Source organism: Notamacropus eugenii, chromosome 2 (assembly GCF_028372415.1).
Source record: "Notamacropus eugenii isolate mMacEug1 chromosome 2, mMacEug1.pri_v2, whole genome shotgun sequence".
In the NCBI taxonomy this organism is placed as follows: Eukaryota; Metazoa; Chordata; class Mammalia; order Diprotodontia; family Macropodidae; genus Notamacropus; species Notamacropus eugenii.
Genome location: NC_092873.1, coordinates 354,128,265 through 354,148,482, shown reverse-complemented (window position 1 = coordinate 354,148,482; position 20,218 = coordinate 354,128,265). Strand labels below are relative to the sequence as shown.

At 43.3% G+C, this 20,218-nt stretch overlaps 1 protein-coding gene across 7 annotated transcripts in view; it reads left to right on the top strand.

Moving 5' to 3' along the window:
* Positions 1-6,115: 6,115 nt before the first annotated feature.
* SRCIN1 (SRC kinase signaling inhibitor 1) overlaps positions 6,116-20,218 on the top strand; it is an 87,349-nt gene continuing 73,246 nt past the window's right edge. For 3 of the 7 annotated variants that reach the window (XM_072646233.1, XM_072646232.1, XM_072646231.1), the window contains exon 1: positions 6,117-6,540. In XM_072646233.1, the coding sequence (XP_072502334.1) occupies positions 6,501-6,540 (40 nt within the window). In that variant the 5' untranslated portion in view covers positions 6,117-6,500. Of the gene's footprint in view, positions 6,541-20,218 lie in introns of all 7 variants that reach the window. The other 4 variants (XM_072646235.1, XM_072646236.1, XM_072646243.1 and 1 more) reach the window with 4 other exon arrangements.

Here is a 20,218-nt window from a genome sequence, read left to right as displayed (position 1 = left end):
GAAGGGAGGGGAAGGGTGTAGCAGTGACCTGGGATACTCTGAGGCTCAGTGGTTCAGCCTCCTTGGGGGTGTACTGGCCTGGCCTTGGGGGGAGGGCATCAAAGAGGAGCAGTCTACTGCCTGCGTCTGGTCTTTGCAAGCTGAATAAAATGAATTGAATTGCTGGGGAAGGAGGTGTAGAGATGGGAGACTGTGGATGGAATCTATCCAATTTACTAGAGAGACTGGGATTGGCAGCTAGGTGGCACAGTGAATAGGGTGCTGGACCTAGAGTCAGGAAGAGACATTGGGCAAGTCATTTAACTTCTGTTTGCCTCAGTTTCCTCAACTGTAAAATGGGAATAATAATAGCACCTGTCTCCCAGGCTTTTTATAAGGATCAGATGAGACAATATATGTTTTAGCACAGCACCAGACACATAGTTGGTGCTTAATAAATGATTATTCCTTTCTGAGAAATTGGGAGAATTTGCTTGGAGGAGGCTCCCAGGGAGAGAGGGAAACCACTCTGGGAGAGGTAAAGGAGGGATGTGGCCAGCTTGGTGTAGTTGAAAGGAGTGCTGAAATTGGAGTCGGGAGACCTAAGTTCAAATCCTGGGTTTTCTACTTACTGCCCATGTGACATTGAGCAAATCACTTAGTGTTTCTGGGTTTCTTGAGAATTTCCCAGAAGGAAGGGGGCATTCAAAATTGCAAATGAAGTCTGTAACTTCATGGAGAAAGGCTGGAAGGGGAACTAAACACAGGGAGATTCTCAGTCCTCCAGGCTTTGGCTTCCTCACCTGTAAAATGATGGCATTGGAGTAAATGGCCTCCAAAACTGCTAAATCAATGGAGAAATGAAAGGATTTGAGGAGGGGAGACAGGTAAGACTAGGGATACCTAGAGTGGAGCACCTAGACTCAGGGTGAGATCAGAGAAATCAGGAGAATGGGATTGGGGGATGTTTTAAGATCCCTTCCCCTGGAGATCTCAATGGATACTCATCTGAGGGCTAGTCTGGGGAGTCTGGTATGATATGGAGTCTGGGCAATGAATAAGATGACCTCTAGATGACCACAGTGGGAGAGGGGGAGTAGAAATGAGAGATGTCTTTGAATCTTTTTATAAACATATATTTTTACATGCTAGAAAACTAGCTAGCCTTCATGGCATATAGATATTTTTTGTGTTGATTCTCCCATATGAAGGGTGAACTCAAAGCAGTATTCAGGGAGTGCCCCATCTGAACCTAGCCTAGACCACAGGAATGCTTTGTCCCACCTAAGGGAGGAGGGTGAGGCAGGCAGAAATTTACCTCCAGGTTCCCCCACCTCCTAACTTTGAAGATGGAGCTTCTAGACTCCTCTGAGTTAGAATCACAGACCTGGTGGGTGGTTCTGGGAAGAAGCGGCCACCACTACTGTGATGGCTTTTTAATAGCACAACTCTGAAATGATTTAGTTCATCTGCTTCTTAATTAAAATGTGTTTTTCTTATAGAGCTGAAGCCCTGATCTCTCTTCCTCACCTCCCTCAAACCTAAGGAAATGATGAGGTTTTCCATTCTTCTTGTAACTTCACCCATCATTAGTGCCTCTCTTCCCACCCCACCCCCCGAACCCCCCACCGTGGCCATTGACTTTAGGAATGTCCTTGAGTAAAGCACCCCTTCCACCCCAGGCTTCTTCTGCCTGAGGGAGATCTAAGGCTTGGGCAGGTTGTCTTACTGAAAGGAAATAAATGCCTGTTGTCTGCCAAAAAGAAGCTGTTAGTCCCCTAGAGACTGGAAAGTACTAACCGGAGATTAAAGTCCTCACCAGCAGCTTGTCACAGCACCTTTGGGGGACATCCCAATCACTGTCACCCTTACCATTCTCTCATTACCATTTATGTGTATATCACTTTAGAGTTTGTAAAGTGCTTTACAAATATCATCTCACTTCATCCTCCCAATAATCCTGTGAGCTAGGTGCTATTATCTTCATTTTACAGATGTAGAAAACAAATTATTTCTTAAGTCCTTCCTGATTGTCATCTTTCACAATACTTATCTTGCTTCAAGGTCCAGCTTAGGTTTACCTTGATTGATTTAGATAGTGTGGAAAGAACAGTCAGCCAGACTACAGGACTTCTCTTGGTGTATGTGACCTCTCCTATCCCTGTACAGAAAAGTCTTTGGTCAGTTGGGAAAAGTGTGATCACTTCTGGGGACCCTTTCCCCGTGAAGCCTTGTCTCCTCCAATTTTCCTAGAGCATTTTGTCTGATCTTTCTTTTGCTCCTTCATCCCTCATCTTGTATTACTCTTATCAGGGTACGTTATATGCTTCTCTTGTAGGCCAGGCCCGATTTGGGCTAATCCCAAAGTTTAGGTTGGAGATGACAATGTAATGATTGTGGTCCCTCCCCTCCTCCACTTATGCCTTTTTTTGGAGATTGCCCTCTGTCTACACTGTATCTAGTGTTTGTCCTTTGTTCTCAAAGAGGACCATGACATCAGGGAGATGATGATGTGACTTGCAGTTGACTTTGATTTGAGGGAGGCAGGGCTGTGCAAGGTCACTAACCTCACTTTCTCCTCCTGAGCCATCTGGGTCCAGTGGCCAGATATTTATCAGAAGATCTGGAGATGGCCCAGGATGCAATGGGAAATCTTGGCCATTTTAGGTGGAGTCAGAAACACTTGAGTTCAAATCTAGTCTTACATACCAGCAGTGTGACCCTGAGCAAGTCACTTAGGCTCTGTCTTCCTCAGTTTCCTAAATTATAAAATGGGATAATAATAGCACCTACTTCTGAGAGTTGTTGAGAGGATCAAATGAGATAATATTTATGAAGTGCTTTTTTCCTTGTTTGTACATAGCTATTTACATGTTATCTTACCCATTAACTATTTAGTAATTACTAAATAGTAACTGTTTCCCTTTTACCCAGGAACCCTGAGGGTCTTCCCCTTCTAGTTTGATTTTTTTGGTTATTTTTTTTTTCTTTTATTAAAAGGGACCATCCCTTGAGCAACTACTTAAAGAGGCCTATTCATCAAATGGGTGTATCTCACTCAAAGTGAGAATCTGATAAAACCTTATCCTAAAATGGCCAGGGTCCCACATTGTATCCTGGGCCATCTCCAGTCATCCTGACAAATATCAGGCCACTGGACCCAGATGGCCCTGGAGGAGAAAGTGAGGTTGGTGACCTGCCCAGCCCTCCCTCACTCAAATCAAAGTCAACTGCAAGCCATGTCATCATCTTGATGTTATGGTCTTCTTCAAGAACAAAGGACAAACATAATCCCCATTAAAATGTGGACTCAGTGATGGGGGGAGTAGAACTTGTTTTGATCTTTTTTTATATCCCCAGAGCATATTACAGCACTTGGCACACAGTAAGCATTTAATCCATGCTTGTTGACTGATTGACACTTAAAGTAGATTTATTTAGCTATTGTGTGGAAAGGATGTTCAGCCAGAATACAGGATTTACCTTACTAGTTGTGGACTCCCTTGTCTCATACTGAAGCTCCATTGTTCAGCTGGAAAGATGCTGTGACTTCTGGGGCCATGAGATATCTGCCAAGCTTGAAGACACTGACCCCTCATAACCTCGCTGGTTTTTTTTTATACTTTTAGGCAACCATGGAGCCAGGTCCATGACTTTACTCTTAGCCCTTGAACCAATCAAGTTTCCTTGCCCTTTTTTTTAGGTGGGGGAAACAGAACTAGTCTAGTCTATATGACAGGGGGCCTGGTAGATATTGCTCCTAACTTATCCCATAATAGATTGCAAGTTTCCTGAGGGCAGGGACTATTTCATATTTACCTTCATAACCACAGGGCTTAGCTTAGTACCTTGTACCTAATAAATGTTTTTGAGCTAAATTGTATTACAAGGTGCTATTATTGGTGATGAGGATTTTTTAAAAATGAAATAACACGTAGACTACACCCTAAAAAACTTAATCTAATAGGGAAACTAAGACATAAATACCGAAAAAACTATGTGCTGGGATAGATGGGAGATATAAATGAAGTTTGAGGAGGTATTTAAAGAGGTCCAGGTCACTTCCAATACGAGATGATCAAGGAAGCCTTCAAAGACAAGGTGATGCCTCGTTGGCCCTTGAAGTAAGGTGAAGATTTCAACAGTCCTGTTGATGTTGACTCATTTCAGTCACATCTGACTGTTCTTGACCCTATTTAGAGTCTTTTGGGGTTTTTTGGCAAAGATACTAATTTTCCATTTCTCTAATTCATTTTGCAGATATGAAAATGGAGGCAAACAGGGTTAAGTGACTTGCCCAAGGATACACAGCTTTTAAGTGTTTGAGGCCAGATTTGAACTCAGGTCTTCCTGACTCCCCACCTGGTGCTCTGTTCTGTGTCCTTAGGAGGCAGCTAAGCAACTCAGTGTCTAGAGTCCTAGGCCTAGAGTCAAAAAGACCTGAAATCAAATCCAGTCTCAGATACTTACTAGTTTCTTGGCCCTGGGAAAGTCACTTAACCTCTGTTTGCCTTAATCCACTGGAGAAGGAAACAGCAAAGTATGCCAGCATGTTTGCTGAGAAAACCTCATGGACAGAACTTATCTTCTGTCAATATTCCTAGTGTAGAATAATTTCTGCTATATGGGACAGCATGAGCAAAGGGGGAAATTAGTATTCCTGTTTGGTTGGAATGTGAGGAAGTGATGTGAACTAAGGCCAGGAAGACTGGTCAGGGTCAGGTTGTGGAGGGCAGTAGATGGCAGTCTAAAAGGTTTGTGTTTTTCCCTAATGGGTAGGGAGGAGCCAGTGGGAGTTTTTGAGCAGAGGATGGAGCAGAGGATGACCTGAAGTAGAGAAAAGACATTTGTCAAGTTGTTTGGGCAGTAATGTGAAGGGTGAATTGAAGTCCCTGCTCCATCTCATCTGCTAAAATGGAGGATAGGTAGATGAATGGAAGGTAAGAGAGATAAATGAGATATAGCTGGCCACATCTTTTGTGATTAAATAATTTTTCAGTCGTATTCGACTCATTTTGATCCCATTTGGGGTATTCTTGGCAAAGATACTGGAGTACTTTGCCATTTCCTTCTCTAGCTCATTTTACAGATGAGGAAACTGAGGCAAACAGGGTTAAGTGACTTGTCCAGGGTCACATAGCTAGGAAGTGTCAGAGGCCAGATTTGAATTCAGGAAACCAAATCTTCCTGACTCCAAGCCCAGCATTCTATCCACTGCACCTCCTAGTTTTCTCAAGCCACATCTACCAAGGGGATTCTCTTTAAACAGATTTAAATGGCCTTAATGATAGGCTGTGGTAATGATTAAATATTGAATATTTAAGCCCAGAATAGACTCACATCTAGTTGGGATCAGTCACACTTACAAAGTTGAAGTATTCCATTACCACCACCCTCCCCAAGCTTTACAAACTGTATGTGATTATTGATATGACTCTCTTTTGCTTAGAGATGGAAGAAAAGAGAGATCTGCCTTCACCCCCTTCCACCCCTCCCCTCATTGATTTCCCAGGATGCCACCCGACTGGGACCACACATCATTGGTATATGTGTGTGTATATGAGTGTGTGTGTATCTGAATTGGGGTTCAAGGAAAACACATCTGTGATGTGTTCTGGAGGCTGCCTATCCTGTACTATTTCTGCTGATGTCTAGGAACCAGTGGGAGGAAGTCAGGGAATTGAAGAAGAGAGGTCAGATGTGAACCTGGGGAAGGAGGTGGATGCCTCACCTTACCCTTTCTTCTCCTCTTCCCCCCTGTTTCCTGTTGCATCTTCGCATGATAATGGCAGCCACAGTGACAACACGGCGGGCCCACTGACAGGTGCTGAGAGCTGGGAGCTGTCAGCAGTGTTCCTTCCCCCATAATTACTGTCTGATGAGATACCAGAATTAGCCAAGGAGCAGAGCATCAGATGCATATGCAGAGAGTAGAGGTGGGGTGGGATTGTGTGTGTGTGTGTGTGTGTGTGTGTGTGTGTATGTGTGGTGGGTCTTCTTCTAAGTATGGGGTCTATTCCCTGGGTAGAGGTGTCTTGCCGTGATTTGAACTGACAATGGGAAAGAGGAAGTAGGTTTGTAGCTCTGTGTGGTTGTTGTATGCCAAGTTGTGTCATAAAATTTTGATTTAGTAGTTTGGAGATAGCTATGATTCTGAGCAGCTAGGTCTCAGTCCATGGATTCCTCCCGGGCTCCCCCCTCCTCTTGAATGTGAATGATGAAGACATTTGATTTAGCAGACAGGGGATGAGATTTGGGTTCAAGGAGACTTGGGTTCAAATCCCTCCTCAGATACTTTCTGATTGTGCGACCCTGAGAAAGTCACTTAACCTCTGTCTGCCTCAGTTTCCTCATCTGTAAAATTAGAGGGTTGTACTTGATGGTCTCGAAGGTCTTTTCTCAGTTCTAAAAATCTCTGATCCCATGTAAGCTTCCTGAGAGCAGGGACTATTTGTTTCTTTTTTGTTGTCTCTGAATACAAGGTTCTTGGCACAGAGGAGGACTTAATCAATACCTGTTGAATGGAACTGTTAGTGGACTGCTGGTACAAGAGCTCTTCAGGTGAGAAGGGGGTGTGTGGGGTCCTTGGAGCTGAGCCCCAGACCTTTCTCTTTGAGGTTTTCCTTATTCTCTAGTAGTCCTGAACCTCAGAGCCCCAGACAGGCATCAGAGGGGACCTGGAATGTCAAACCTAGGCCCTATTACTTACCAGCATGGCTTTGTGCAAGTCACTTCTCCCTGCGTCTCCTCCTTTGTAAAATGAGGGCATGGGACTGGATCATCCCTAAAGCCCCTTTCTCTTCTAAATCCTAAGATTTAAGCTCCATCCCCACCCCCACCCTAACCCTAGCTTTGGTAAGGACCAAAAACTCTTCTTCCCATAAAACAAGCAAGGATTTAAATAAACTGAAACACTGTAGAAAGGTTAGAATTTTTAAAACCTTGTAACAAAGGGGGGAACTGACAGAACAAAAGCTTAGATAGTTACAGTTAACAGCGTAGTTATTAGTTTATACAATCCTGTCTCCTAGTCTGACTTCCTGAGCCTGTCCCCAGACCAATCCAATAGAAGAAGAAGGGAGAAATGGTTAGAAAAATTTCTGACACCTGGCTGACAGTTGAGACCTGAAGCTGAACAGTAAATTACTTCATTTTTCAGTTCTCCTTGGGATCTGGTCTGTTATAGAATCATAGGATTTTTCAGAGCTAGAAAGTGTTTTAGAGATCTTCTAGTCTAAACCTCTTATTATACAGATGAAGAAAATAACATCAAGGAGGTTAAATGACTTTCCCAAGGTCACATAAGTAGTAAGTGGCAGAGGAAGGACTTGAACCCAGGTCTTCTGACTTCAAATCCAGATAAGGTGATGCAGTAAATAGAATGCTGGGCCTGGTTCAGGGTGACCCAAGATCGATCCTTAGTTACTTACTAGTTGTGTGACCCTGGGAAAGTCGCTTAACTTGTCTGCTTCAGTTTCCTCAACTGTAAAATGGGAGTAATAATGTCACCTACCTCACTGGGCTGTTGTGAAGACCAAACAAGATGATATTTGTAAAGCACTTAGCACAGTGCTCAGCACACAGTAGGCATTTAATAAATCCTTCCTTCCTCCCTCCTTTCCTTCCTTCCTTTCCCTTTCTCCCTTCTTTCCTCTCTCCCTCTTTTGCTCCTTTGTTTGTTTCTTTCCTTCCTTCTTTCCCTTTTTTCCCCCTTTTCTCCCACTCTCTCCTCCTTATTCTTCCCTTCCTCCTGTCTTCCTTCCTTTTCTCCTTCCTTATGTCAGGGCATGATTAACTGACTAATCTGGCTAGAAGGGGTTAGGACCAGGATGCCAGCTAAGCAAGAGGATAAAATAGGTCTGACAGACTGGAGGTTTCAGAGGTACACATTAGAAGGATCAGACAAGGGACTATAGCATCAGGCAGGCCCACACAGGAGGAGGTATCCAGGCCTTGGGAGGGAGCAGTAGTTGCCTGAGGTGAATTCTGATCTTAAAACTTAGGTGGTGCCTCTGTCTGCTTCCTGGCCACTGTGTACAGTTATGAGTTTGAAGCTGTTGGAGAAAAAGAGAGCGCTCCAGGGTATCATTTGTTCCTGAAGAAAGTAGGGTGGGGGAGGCCTATCAGCACTGGAATTAGGAAGACTTGAGTTTAAATCCAGCCCAGCTATGTGACCCTAGGCAAGTCACTTAACCTCAATTGCCTCCAAAAAAGAACAGAGAAAAGAAGGTAGGATGATACCCTAAGCCCTTTGAAAGAATAGTCTTATTAGATCCCAGGCTGCTTGGTACTCCTTGCTCCTCCATCTGAACTCAGCTCCTCTCTGGATTTCCGGAGTCCTTGGCCTTCCCCTCTCCCTTTAAATTGGGATTCAGCATCTCCTTGGGGAAAGATCCTCCCCAGCAATGTGATGGGCCAAAGTGGGGAGAAGGAGGAAGTTGGAAAATGTTCAAGATTGTGATTTTTGGGGAAGGCAGCCTGGTATGTGGGGATGTGAAGAGATCTGCTTAAAGACTCAGAACTATCATCTGGGCTCAGATAGGCTTTTAGTGATAAGAGAGACAGGGTGGGACTCAGGAACCCCAATTTTTTTCCTACCAATTAATCGCCTACTATGGACCAGGCATGGTGATAAATGTTAAGCATATGAAAAAAAAAGGTGAAAACTGCTCCTGTCTTCAAGGTGCTAACAGAAGACCTGTGTGTGTGTGTGTGTGTGTGTGTGTGTGTGTGTGTATGAGTGTGTGCATGTGTGTGTGTGCGCGTGCGTGTGTGTGCGCGCATGTGTGTGTACGTGTGTAGGCATATATATATATATATATATATATGTAGGCATATATAAGATACACCAGGAAGAGATGCAAGATAATGTTGAAGTGGAAGGTACCAACAGCTGAACAGAGCAGAAAAGCCTTCCTGAAGAAGGTGGCATTTGAGCTGAATCTTGAAGAAGCCAGGACCTTAAGAAGCAGAAGAAAGAGAACTTTCTAGGCATTTTTCTTATCGTTCAGTCATTTTTCAGTCATGTCTGACTCTTGGTGACCCCGTTTAGGGTTTTCTTGGCGGAGATACTGGAGTGATTTGCCACTTCCTTCTCCAGCTCATTTTACAGATGAGGAAACTGAGGCAAAGAAGGTTACATGACTTGCTCAGGATTACACAGCTAGTAAGTGTCTGAGGTTTGAACTCAGGAAAAAGAGTCTTCCTTGACTCCAAATCCATTGTACCACCTAGATTCCGGAGATATGAGACAGCCAATGCAGACAGAGAAGAGAGGCTGAGCGTCATGTTCAAGAAATGGCAAGTGTGTTTAAATGGCTGGATCAGAGAGTTTGTCAGAAGGAAATAAAGTGTAAGAAAATTGAGAAGGGCCAGGCTGTGAAGAACTCCAAACACCAAAGGCCTGGGTAACCTGGAACAAGTTATTTCCCCGAGACTCAGTTTCCTCATTTGTAAAATGAGTTGATGATCTCTATCGTCCCTTCCAGTTCAGTCTATGGGTAAATGTCTATTTTCTCTCTGGGGTGCAGGTTGGAAGCTATTCTGGTCCACGTCAACCTGGGTTTAGACCACAGGGTGGCTGGATGATTGACCCAAACCCCACACAGCATTCTTTAGCCTCTCTTAAGTTCTTTGAAGGTAAAGACCCTCATTCTCTGGGATTCCTCAGTATCTAGAGTAGTGCTGGGCCTGTGGACACCCCATCAGGACTTATTGTTTGATTGTGGAGAGGACCTTGGCAGGTGAATGAGGCTGACCTTACTGCTCCCATCCTCCCATCCTGGTCCCTCACCTTCTCAGTTCTTATGGCAGCATGAGCATTAGACAACAAAGCTTACTGTACTTTCCGACAGTGGTGACTGAGGTGGAAGACTGGAAAGAGAGAAATGGCTCCCACCCAGTCTAGTGGGGGAGATGCTTGTGTTTTCTTCCTCCTTGTGGAGCTCAGATGCCTGTTCCCTTCCCTTCCCATCCCCTCTCCCTTCACCCTGCTCCTGAGCCTCATTTGATTCTAACCTTGGCTGTCCCTAGAAACAGAAAATAATGGGATGCAGATTTGCCTGTTTGCTTTCTGCTTGGTTTCCTCAGGGTGGGAGAATAATTAACCAGGGAGGTCTCCGCCTTCCACTCTCCAATCGGCCACCCCCAGAATACAGCAGTCCTTGCCCTCTGTCCTCTGCAGCAGGAGATGGGATGCCAAAGAAAAGAAAGCTGGGGAACTATCTATTTTCCTTGTTCCTCTCTCTCCCTGTGTGAAAAAGGCCAGGTCCTCAGCAGAGGCAAGCCTTCCCATGGCCCTGTTAGGAAGGGATTCAGGCACTGTTAACATCTAGTCCATTGGACAAGTAGGGAGAATATGCCATCGAGATGATCAGATTCCATGGCAGGGCAAAGAAAATGTATCCAAGTGCTAGACTTGGAGTCAGGAAAAAAGATCCCTCTCCCCAGCCCCTTACTAGCTGGGTGACCTTGAGGAGGTTATGCACTCTTTTTGAACCTCCATTTCCTCATCTGTAAAATGGGAGTAGTAATGCCACCAGTAATGCCAGCAAATGGGTTTTTGTGAAGATTGAGCAAGACAGTGTATGCTAAGTGCTTTGTAAGCCTTAAAGCGCTTATATAAATGTGAGCTAATGTTATTATTTCAAAACTTCTCAAGGAATCACTGAACTAGGAGCCCAGCAATGGGGAAAAGATAAGGAGGGGATGGAAACTTGTTTGGAGAGGAGAGGGAGCTCCCAGAGTGACTTAGTGTTGTGTGGCCCTAAGCCAAGGGGACAAAATGACTTCTGGACCCAGGATAGGTGAAGTTTGTTTTTCCCTCTCTGCTATTTCCCTAAGATCACTCCCCAACTAGGGGCAGGTAGTTGGCATTTCAGGGAACTTGAGAACTTAGTGCTAGGTTTCCTGTATACCCTTTTTTTGTTAGAGACTTGAGGATATGGGCTTCTGCCCAGAGATGCTATGTAGCTGTTAATCCAAGTATTCCTGACATATGCTTCAGCTATGATTATGGAACGATGAGTCACGGTGCCTATGCAGCGATGGCCAACCTGGCTGTGTCTGAGCGTGCAACTGTGCATAGTCATATGTGTGGTTGTGAGCATGTGGTGTGTGTGTGTGTGTGTGTGTGTGTGCACACGTGAGAGAGACAGAGACAGAAACAGACAGAGAGACAGAGGGACAGAGACAGATAGAAAAAGAAAAAAGACAGATAGACAAAGAGAAAAAGTTTGTGAGTCTGAGTGTGTTACATTATATATAAATACATTATGTATAATGTATAATACGTTATGTATAAATACATGCAAATGAGAGTGTATGATATATAGGGGTTTCTGGGACTCTCTCCATAGACAGAGGAGACCCTAAGTGCCAGGAGATCCTCCAAGTGTGCTGTGGACTGGGTGATGTTTCTTAGTGGAGAATAGACCCATCTCTACAGTGGGAGGTATTAGGGGTTGCTAGCACTTCACAGAAAAAAGACCTGAGTAGACTAACCAGAAAAAGAGGAGTCCCCTAGAAGCTCCACCAAAGGAACTTCTCTTTAGTTAGAAGAGATGACTGTTCAGGCACAATCCCCACCCTTCCTCTGTGTAACATTATTTCTCACCTCCTGCCTTCCTCCTCCTAATAATAACAATAACTGAAATGTATAAAACTCTTAAGAGTTGGCAAACTATTGCATCCACATTATTTTATTTGATCATCATAACCATCCTGTAGGGTAAATGCTACAGATGTTATTATGCCCACTTTACAGATGAGGAAACTCAGAAAGCTTAGGTGATTTACCCATAGATAATAAGTGTCTGAGAAAGGATTGGGTGTTTAACATGATTGCACATGTAGAGCCTATATCAGATTGGGGAGGGGGGAGGGGAAGAAGGGAGGAAGAAAAATGTGGAGCTCAAAATCCTATTTTAAAAAATGACTATTGGAAGGATTGGAACCTAAATCTACCTGATGCCAAGTCTAGCACTTTGTCCATTATTTCTCACTGACTTGAAAACAGATTGAGAATCGAGAGTCTCTCCTAAGACCTCTAGGAAAGGTGGTGGATCTTTCCATGCATCACTGTAAGATTTTAGAAGGCCTTTCCCAAGTCTAACCTTTATCCTTTTTGCTGCAGTCGCCTGCGTGGTTTTCGTTTTTATTTTGCTTGTTCAGTACTCTGTGAAACTTCTCTTGTTCATTCTTAGTGTGGGGGAGATCTGGGGTGTGTTTGTATAGCAGCCTCTCCCCCACTCTGCCTCACCTAGGGCACAGCTACCTTGGCCCCCCTCCCAGTTGGCAAGGCCAGAACCCTGTGGGTAATACCAGGGTTTGCCAACCTTCTCTGGGTGATAGCAAGCCTGGGAGGGTCTAACCTTCCCCTCCCTTCTTCTCTCCTTCTCTGCTTGCCCGAGTTCCTCTCCACTGCTTCTCCAAGGAGACAGGGAGCTGACACAACACCTTCCCAGGGAGACTGAGAGAGACAGAGATGATGTGGAGGAGACGACTTCTTAACGCCGCTTGGCAATGCAGGGACGTGTCAGGCTTATATTTAGCTGTGCTGGGTTCTGGGTTGGTGACTAGGGGTGACATTCACCACCTCCCCACATACACACACACACATACACACTCACGCTCATTGCTGTCTACATTGCTTCCTCAAGGAAGCCAATTAGCCAAATCCTCATTAGCAGAATTACTTTTTTTTAATACCACAGTTAGGGTTCTGATAGAAATAAGACCTTAGAATAAATGAGGAGTTGGTTTTCTTTGACTTTCCCTTTCCAGTTCAATTGGTTTCCTTTCACTTCAGATTGGTTTTGCACAAATCATTCTCCAGGGCAGTGGATGGGGCAAGGTAGGAGGTTAAGAATAATCCTATATTCTGGTTTATGACAAGTACATTAGAAAGGTGCAAAGGGCTATATGAAGTCTTGGGAGGGGGTGGAGAGTCATTAGAAGAATCAGAGATTTCCAGGAGGAATTGACATGTAAGTGGGACTTTAAAGAGGAGGAAGGGATTCTCACTGAAAGTGTTTTTCAATTCATCTGCATGAACAAGGGAGGATAAGCACTGCCCTGAATATCATGACCACCTGAGATGGGGATGGGGGATAGCATTCAACTCAATCTCATTCACCTAGCCTGGTAATGGAACTCAAGATTGATAAAACGTTTAGATAAGTCATTCTCCCTGCCATACTGGAACAAAGGCTAGCAGAAGGAGATACTGTGTAAACCTAGCATGTGTACTGTATCATTTGGAGTCAGGGAACTTGGGCCAATTACAACGTGTGTGATTTTGGACAAGTCAATTATGCTCGCCTGCCAAATGAAGGAGTGGGACTAAATTTGCCTCTGAGGTCCCTTATAGCTATAGGAAGGAATTTCAGAAACCACCAAATTCAAAACCTTTCCTTTTACAGATGAGGAAACTGAGGTCCAGGGAAGTTAAGTGACTTGCCCAAGGTCACTTAGGTAGTAAGAGTCTGAAGTTAAGATTTGAACCTTGGTCTTTTAAATCTAGAGCCCAAGTTCTTTCTTCTGTATGGCACTGCCTCCTACTCAAATGCCCACATACTATTTCCCTTTAATCCTCCATCCCAACTCCAATCACAGTCAGAACCAAAGATTCAAAAGCCAGCTCCATCCTTAGTATTCTGCATGACCTTAAAGAAAGTAACTTAAGCTCTCCGGGCTTCATTGATTCAAGTGTGGTTGTTAAAAAGAAAGGAACATTCTCTGAGGCCCTTGGAGAAAGAAGAGAAGCTATTAAAACCTGGGGTCTAGAGAGATTAAGTGGCTTGCCCAAAGACATACAAGTAGTCAGTGGCAGAGGCAAAATTTGAATCCATGTCCTTTGGCTTAAGAGCTATCATTCTTGCTACTGAACCAATAGATCTATGATTGGATACTTTAATGTGTGAGCAATGCATTACAGAAGCGCAAAGGGTTATGTGAGAGGGGGTGGAAAGTCATTAATCCCAGAGGAATCAGAGAAGGCTTCCTAGAGGAGGTGGCATGTAAATTGGACTTTAAAGATCAAGTGGGAATTGAATGGGAAGGGAAGGGATCCTTGGTACAGAGTTTATATTTGTAGCTTACATAATATAGTAATTTATATAAAATATTTTATATAATGGTTGATATTTATAGACAGCTGTCCTATAAATGCCCAGAGGCAGCATGGCCTAGGAATGTACAGAGGATAGTGAGTGGTACAGATTGCCTGGAGTTTCCAACACATGGATGTCAGTAGTGTGAACTGAGGCTAGAGTGTGGGGACCACATCAGGGAAAAGATAATCTCCCCTGATTTCTGGCTTCTTTCTTGGGCTAGCTGGGGGTGGATATGGGGGTTGGTGGACTCCATGTGTATTTTAAGGGGAGGGTTCTTCCAGATGGAATCTGTTTTCTGCCCTGTTGCTAAATCTCTCCTCTGGCTGTTAGTCTGTTTCTCTTTTGGGAGGTAGGGTCTGGGGGGAGGGAGGATTCCCCAGACAGAAGCTTTCCGAGAAGCCTTGGTTGGGGTCACGTGTGTGTTCCCAAGCTGCTTCTTTCCCTACATTTCTAGGGACTGGAGCTCAAAACTTTCCTTTTCTCTAAGGCAGGAATTCTTAACCTGGGATCCATGAACTTGACTCTTAAACACATACACACACATACATATGTATGCACATATATATATATATATATATATATATATATATATATATATACACACATACACATATATACATATTGACCATTATAGTTCAATAGAATTGGTTTCATTTGTAATTCCATGGATTTTCTTTTATGCATTTAAAAACATTATTCTGAGAGGGGATCCATCGGTTTGATCAGATTGCCAATGACACCAAAAAAGATAGGAATCCTTGCCCTAAGGGCTCTCAGGGAATGACTGATTCCATGTTGTCCTTGGAAGCTGCCTGATATATGCCATCTTCAGGGATGCTCTAGTCAAAGGAAACAAACCCAGGCTAAAGCAGGAGATCTTGGCAAACTGGACTCCATTCCATAGTCTGTTTTTCTCATCTTGGTTTTTCTTCTCTCCATACCTTTTTCATACTGGAGAGGCAGCAGGACTGTAGGAGCTTTAGATTGGGAGTCAGAGACCATGTGTCAGAATCTCAAGTCTGCTACTTATTTATCTGTGTGACCCTGGAAAAGTCACTTTACTCCTCTGTTTTTCTCATTTGTATCAAAGGGTTTGGATTCAAATGATTTTTTAGTTTCATTTCCATCCTAAATCCAATGATCATATGATTCTCCCTACCTGGAATAGCCCACTCTCCAACCCAGAGATTTCTTTCCCTCTCTCATCTCCATTTGGAAGTCTCTATCTTCTTTCAGTTCCAAACTCCTCCATGAAGGCTTCCCAGACTTGTTCAACTGAAAGTGATCTCTGTCCTCAGATTTCTCCTAGCCTTTGCCTGGACCTCTTCCTTGTACTTGCCACATGCTCTCTTATATCATTGTTCCTTGTGCAGATGTTATTCTCCTTTTGATTATTATAAATGCCTCGAAGTCGTGGACTGTATTGTATCTATTTTTGTATCCTCACCCCTGTTCTGGCACCTCCTCCCCCCAGCCCTTGCTATATACAGTATGTTGTATACAGCAAGTGTGTAATAAATGCTTGTTGATTGACTAATTGAATATATGAAGGCCAGACTATAGGAAGAACCTCTTGACTTATAAGGGCCACATAGTAATGCCAAGCTGGGTATGATATGAAAGTCCTTCCCCCTATTGCGAGAGGGGTTTGGTATAATCTAACTTGAACTGGGAAGCTAAGACATCTCTCTTTCTCCCACCATTACCCAAATTAAGGGTAGTTAGGAAGACACAAATATCTTACCATGTCCTGAAAAGCTAGACATTCAGTAGCTATAGTGCCTTCACAACTGGGTATATGGCCTTTGGGAAAGGAAAGAGGGCAGGGCAGCTCTTTCTACCCACAGCAGACCAAGTGGCAAGAATCTCAGGCTGTGCCAGCCAGAGTTGGGTACAGCTGGAGCAGCCAGTGCCAGAGCTTGGCATGTTCTCCTATCACATCCTCCAAACTATAATGGCAAGGGCCCAGCTGTTCTCTGTGGCCCAGGTCCCACTCAGAGGTTCTTATCCCCAGGCACCACATTTAGGAGCAAGCTAGGCATCCTTCCCCAACCTCTCCCTATTTCTCCCTTCCCACCTTCCTAGGTCCCAACCGATCACCTCATTTCTTCCCAGTTTTAATATCAGGGAGGGTGACATGAGCTAGGCATGGGTTGGGGAGGCATTGAGGGGAAGAAAGAAAACTAGCATCTACTACCTTTTTCTATACATCTGATTTGGTCAGTCTGCAAAGATGTGGAAGACATCTGAACTGGGGATAGCAGGGCAGTGCTTTCTCTAGAAGGTGTATGTCTCCCTCCCATGTACTCCCTGCCCAATATCTTGAAACCTGGGGGTAAAGGACTTAAAATTTAAAGTTTTAGAAGATGTTGCACCTATTTAAGCAGGCTCCCAGGCAGGTAAGCCTTCCACACTCTCTCAGCCTTGATGCTGATGAAACCCTTTAATTAGATTTCCTCTCATTTCCCAGCTAAGTGGCCTTTGGTGAGTTTTAAATCTGCCCAAATTAGTTTGTGTTTTTTTCTTTTTTGTGAGACTTGGAGTCACTAGCACTCTCTCTGTGCCCCCCTCCCCACACTCCACAGTTTTTCCTTAAGACTTCTCAGCTGTTTCCCAGGGGGAGAATCTATGAACCTCTCATGATTTGGGTTTTCTCTTCTTTAAAGTGGACCCACCCTCCCCCAGGCTGAATGGGTGTGCATGGGTAGTGGTGGAGTCTGACATAAGCCAAACACTTGCTTGAAATCTTCCCCAAGCCTCATGCTCATTTGGTGCCTGGGCAGTAAGCAATGTTAAGGAGAGCATCTCCTTGGCTTGTGCTCTGGGTCCCTGGTAGGGTACATGATTGGTGTCCATATCAAGTGGTTCTTACCTGGAGTCTACCTTACCCCTAGCTCCCAGTCCTCTGCAGCTCAAGCCCTCAGGTCAGAAGTCAGGAGAGCTGATGGAAGGTTGCTTGGTCAATTCTTTCTTCTCACCTGTGTCACTGATGGATAGACAGCCCGCTATATCCATTCTTCTCCCTCTGTGCTGAAATCTCACCACAAATCTTACTTGACTTCTAGCCAAGTGAGACAGTCTTAGACAATCCCCTCTGTTTATGGAGACTTTAGGAGAGTGGGGTTTTTAAAATTGGAAGGAATTTTGAGATCATTGAATCCAACCTCTTAATTTTTTATAAATGAGGAAACCAAGACCCTAGAGAGGCTAAGTGACTTACCCAAGGTCACACAGGCAATAAGTAACAGAGTCAGAATTTGAATGCAGATTCCTTGATTTCAAATCCATCACTTTCCCCACTACATTATGTGATAGAAATTTCCCTGATTCCTTCATCGTCTTTTCTGAAATTATACTCTCCTACCTTCCCTATCTCAACCCCTTGGTGAATCTACTTAACTCAATATTTGAATCCCTCCCCCCTTGTTCTATTTCCTGATCATATCTTACCAAATCCTTCCACCTCCTTCACTTCATGTGCTGCTGGACAGAGATGAAGGAAATCATGAAATCCTGTGGATTGGGTCCACTACAAATTTGTTATTTAATCTTGCTGCAGAAGGTAATCATTCTGCTCCTTCCTAATTGATTCATGATCCCACACTGCACAGTGGCTATTCTAAATCTTATTTGTCCTCAAGCCTCTCACAGTATCCCTCCCCCAACCTTCTCAACTGAGGAACTTACCTCATTCTTTACTGAAAAAGTTGAGGGCATTTGTAACAAGTTCTCTTTCCTCTGTTCCTCCTTATCTCGCATCACTCATGCCTTCTGCCATAATCTCCTCCTTCACTCCTGTTTCACATGAAGAGATGTCCCTCATCCTTACCAAGACAAAACCTCCCTCTATGCATCAGTGATCCCATTGCATCCCATCTTCTCTGGCAGATTGCTCCCTCTATTATCCCCCTCTCTCACTAATCTTCAATTTCTCCCTCTCTACTGGCTGCTTTCCTACCGACTACAAACATGCCTGTGTCTCCCCATCTTTAAAAATAAATTTATATTACTACTCCTGCTAGATATGATCATATATGTTTTCTCCCTTTCATGGCCAAACTCCTTGAGAAAGCTGCCTAACCTAGGTGCCTGCATTTCCTTTCCTCTCAGTCTCTTCTAAAGTCTCTGCAATTTGCCTTCTGAACCTATCATTCAATTAAAACTGCTCTCTCAAAAGTTATCATTGATCTCTCCCTTTTTTTAATTTTTATTTTTTGGAGGCATTCAAGGTTAAGTGACTTGCCCAGGGTCACACAGCTAGTAAGTATCTGAATTCAGGTCTTTCTGATTCCAGGGTCAATTCTCATTCCACTATGCCACCTAGCTGCCCCCATTGATTTCTCTCTTTAAAAAAATATTTATTTTAGTTTTAATTTAGGAAATAAAACAAGCATTTCTATAACATAGTAGAATTTTTCAAAAAAGATGATTGCACATGAAACTACAAATCTATTATGTACAACTTGATATTCCTTTTAAATATACAATAAAGTTATCATGTAAATGTCTTTTTTCCTTTTTTTCTTCCCTCCCCCTAGATGGTTATCATTAGACACAAATATGTGTGTATACATACATATGTGTGTATGTCTATATATATATATACATACATATATATATGTAAAATCATTCTATACATACTTCTGTTTATCAGTTCTTTCTCTGGATGCAGATAGCACCTTCCTTCCTAGGTCTTTTGTAGCTAATCTGGTTATTGATAATAGCCAAAATAACTTAGTCAATCAAAGCTGTTCTTAAAACAATATTGTTGTAATTGTTGATTTCTTCATTATCAAGTCTCATCTTCATCCTTCTTGATCCCTCAAAGGAATTTGAAGTTGCCGATCACTTTCTCTTTTTGGATATTCTCTCTGAATTTTTGAATTTCAAGACATTGTTCTATCCTCATTTCCCTCCTACGCAACTGATCCTTCCTTCACTGGCTCTTCATCCATATCATACCTGGCGACTGTGGCTGTACCCAGTGCTCTGTCTGGGCATCTCTTAATTTTTTACTCCATATTATCTCAGTGGATGATCTCATTTGCTCTCATGCTTTTAAATGAAATCTTAAGGTAGATGATTCAGAGATTTCTGTATCCAGCCCTAGTCTCTCTTCTGAACTCCAGTACCAGCTGCCTTTTGTATATCTAAAACTATATGTCCTGTAGACATTTCAAATTTAATATATCTCAAACTGAACTTATTAGCTTCTCCCCGAAGCCTTACTTTTTTAAAATTAAACTTTCTCATTATTGTGAAGGATACCATCATCCTTCCAAGTCACTCATACTTGCAACCCTGGAATTATTTTCAACTACTCACCCTCACCCCATATATTTAACCCTGTCATTTCTTTCTTCACAACAGCTCTCAGATAAGTCCACTTCTCTCATCCACACAGTCAACACCCTAGTTTAAGCCCTCATCAGTTCTGTCTCAAGTCTCTCCTCCCTCCAGTCCATCCTCCCCTCAAAATGATCTTCTTAAAGTGTAGATCTGACCAAGTCATCACCACCCCCTCCTCAATAAACTCCAGTGGCTATTACCTTCACGATCAAATATAGAATCTTCCATTTACCATGAAAAGTTCTTTATAACCTGATACCTTTCTAGTATTGTTATACTTTATTCACCTCCATAAACTCTGTATTTCAGCCATACTGGCCTATTTGCCATTCCTCACAGATGACATTCCTACATGCCTTTGGCTATCTCTGATGCCTGAAATTCCCTTCCTCCTCACTTCTGCTAGCTAGAAGCCTCTAAGTTCTATGGTTCTCTTCAAGATGCAGCTCAGATCCTACCTTCTGCAGGAGGCCTTTTCCCTCCTAAGATTGCCTTCTGTATATTCTGTATATATCTTGTATGTACCTAGTTATTTACACATTATCCTACCCATTAGAATGTGGGCTCCTTATAGGTACAGCAGATTCCTTTTGCCTTTCTTTATATTCCCAGCATTTAACACAGCACCAGGCATATAGAAAACACTTCATAAAATGCTTATTAAATAATTGACTTATGCCCACCTATTCTTGCTGTCTAATCTCCATGCCTCATATAATTTATAACCTTGGAGAAGATCTAGTCCAATCTGTGCCCCAGGTCAAGCATATAGTAAG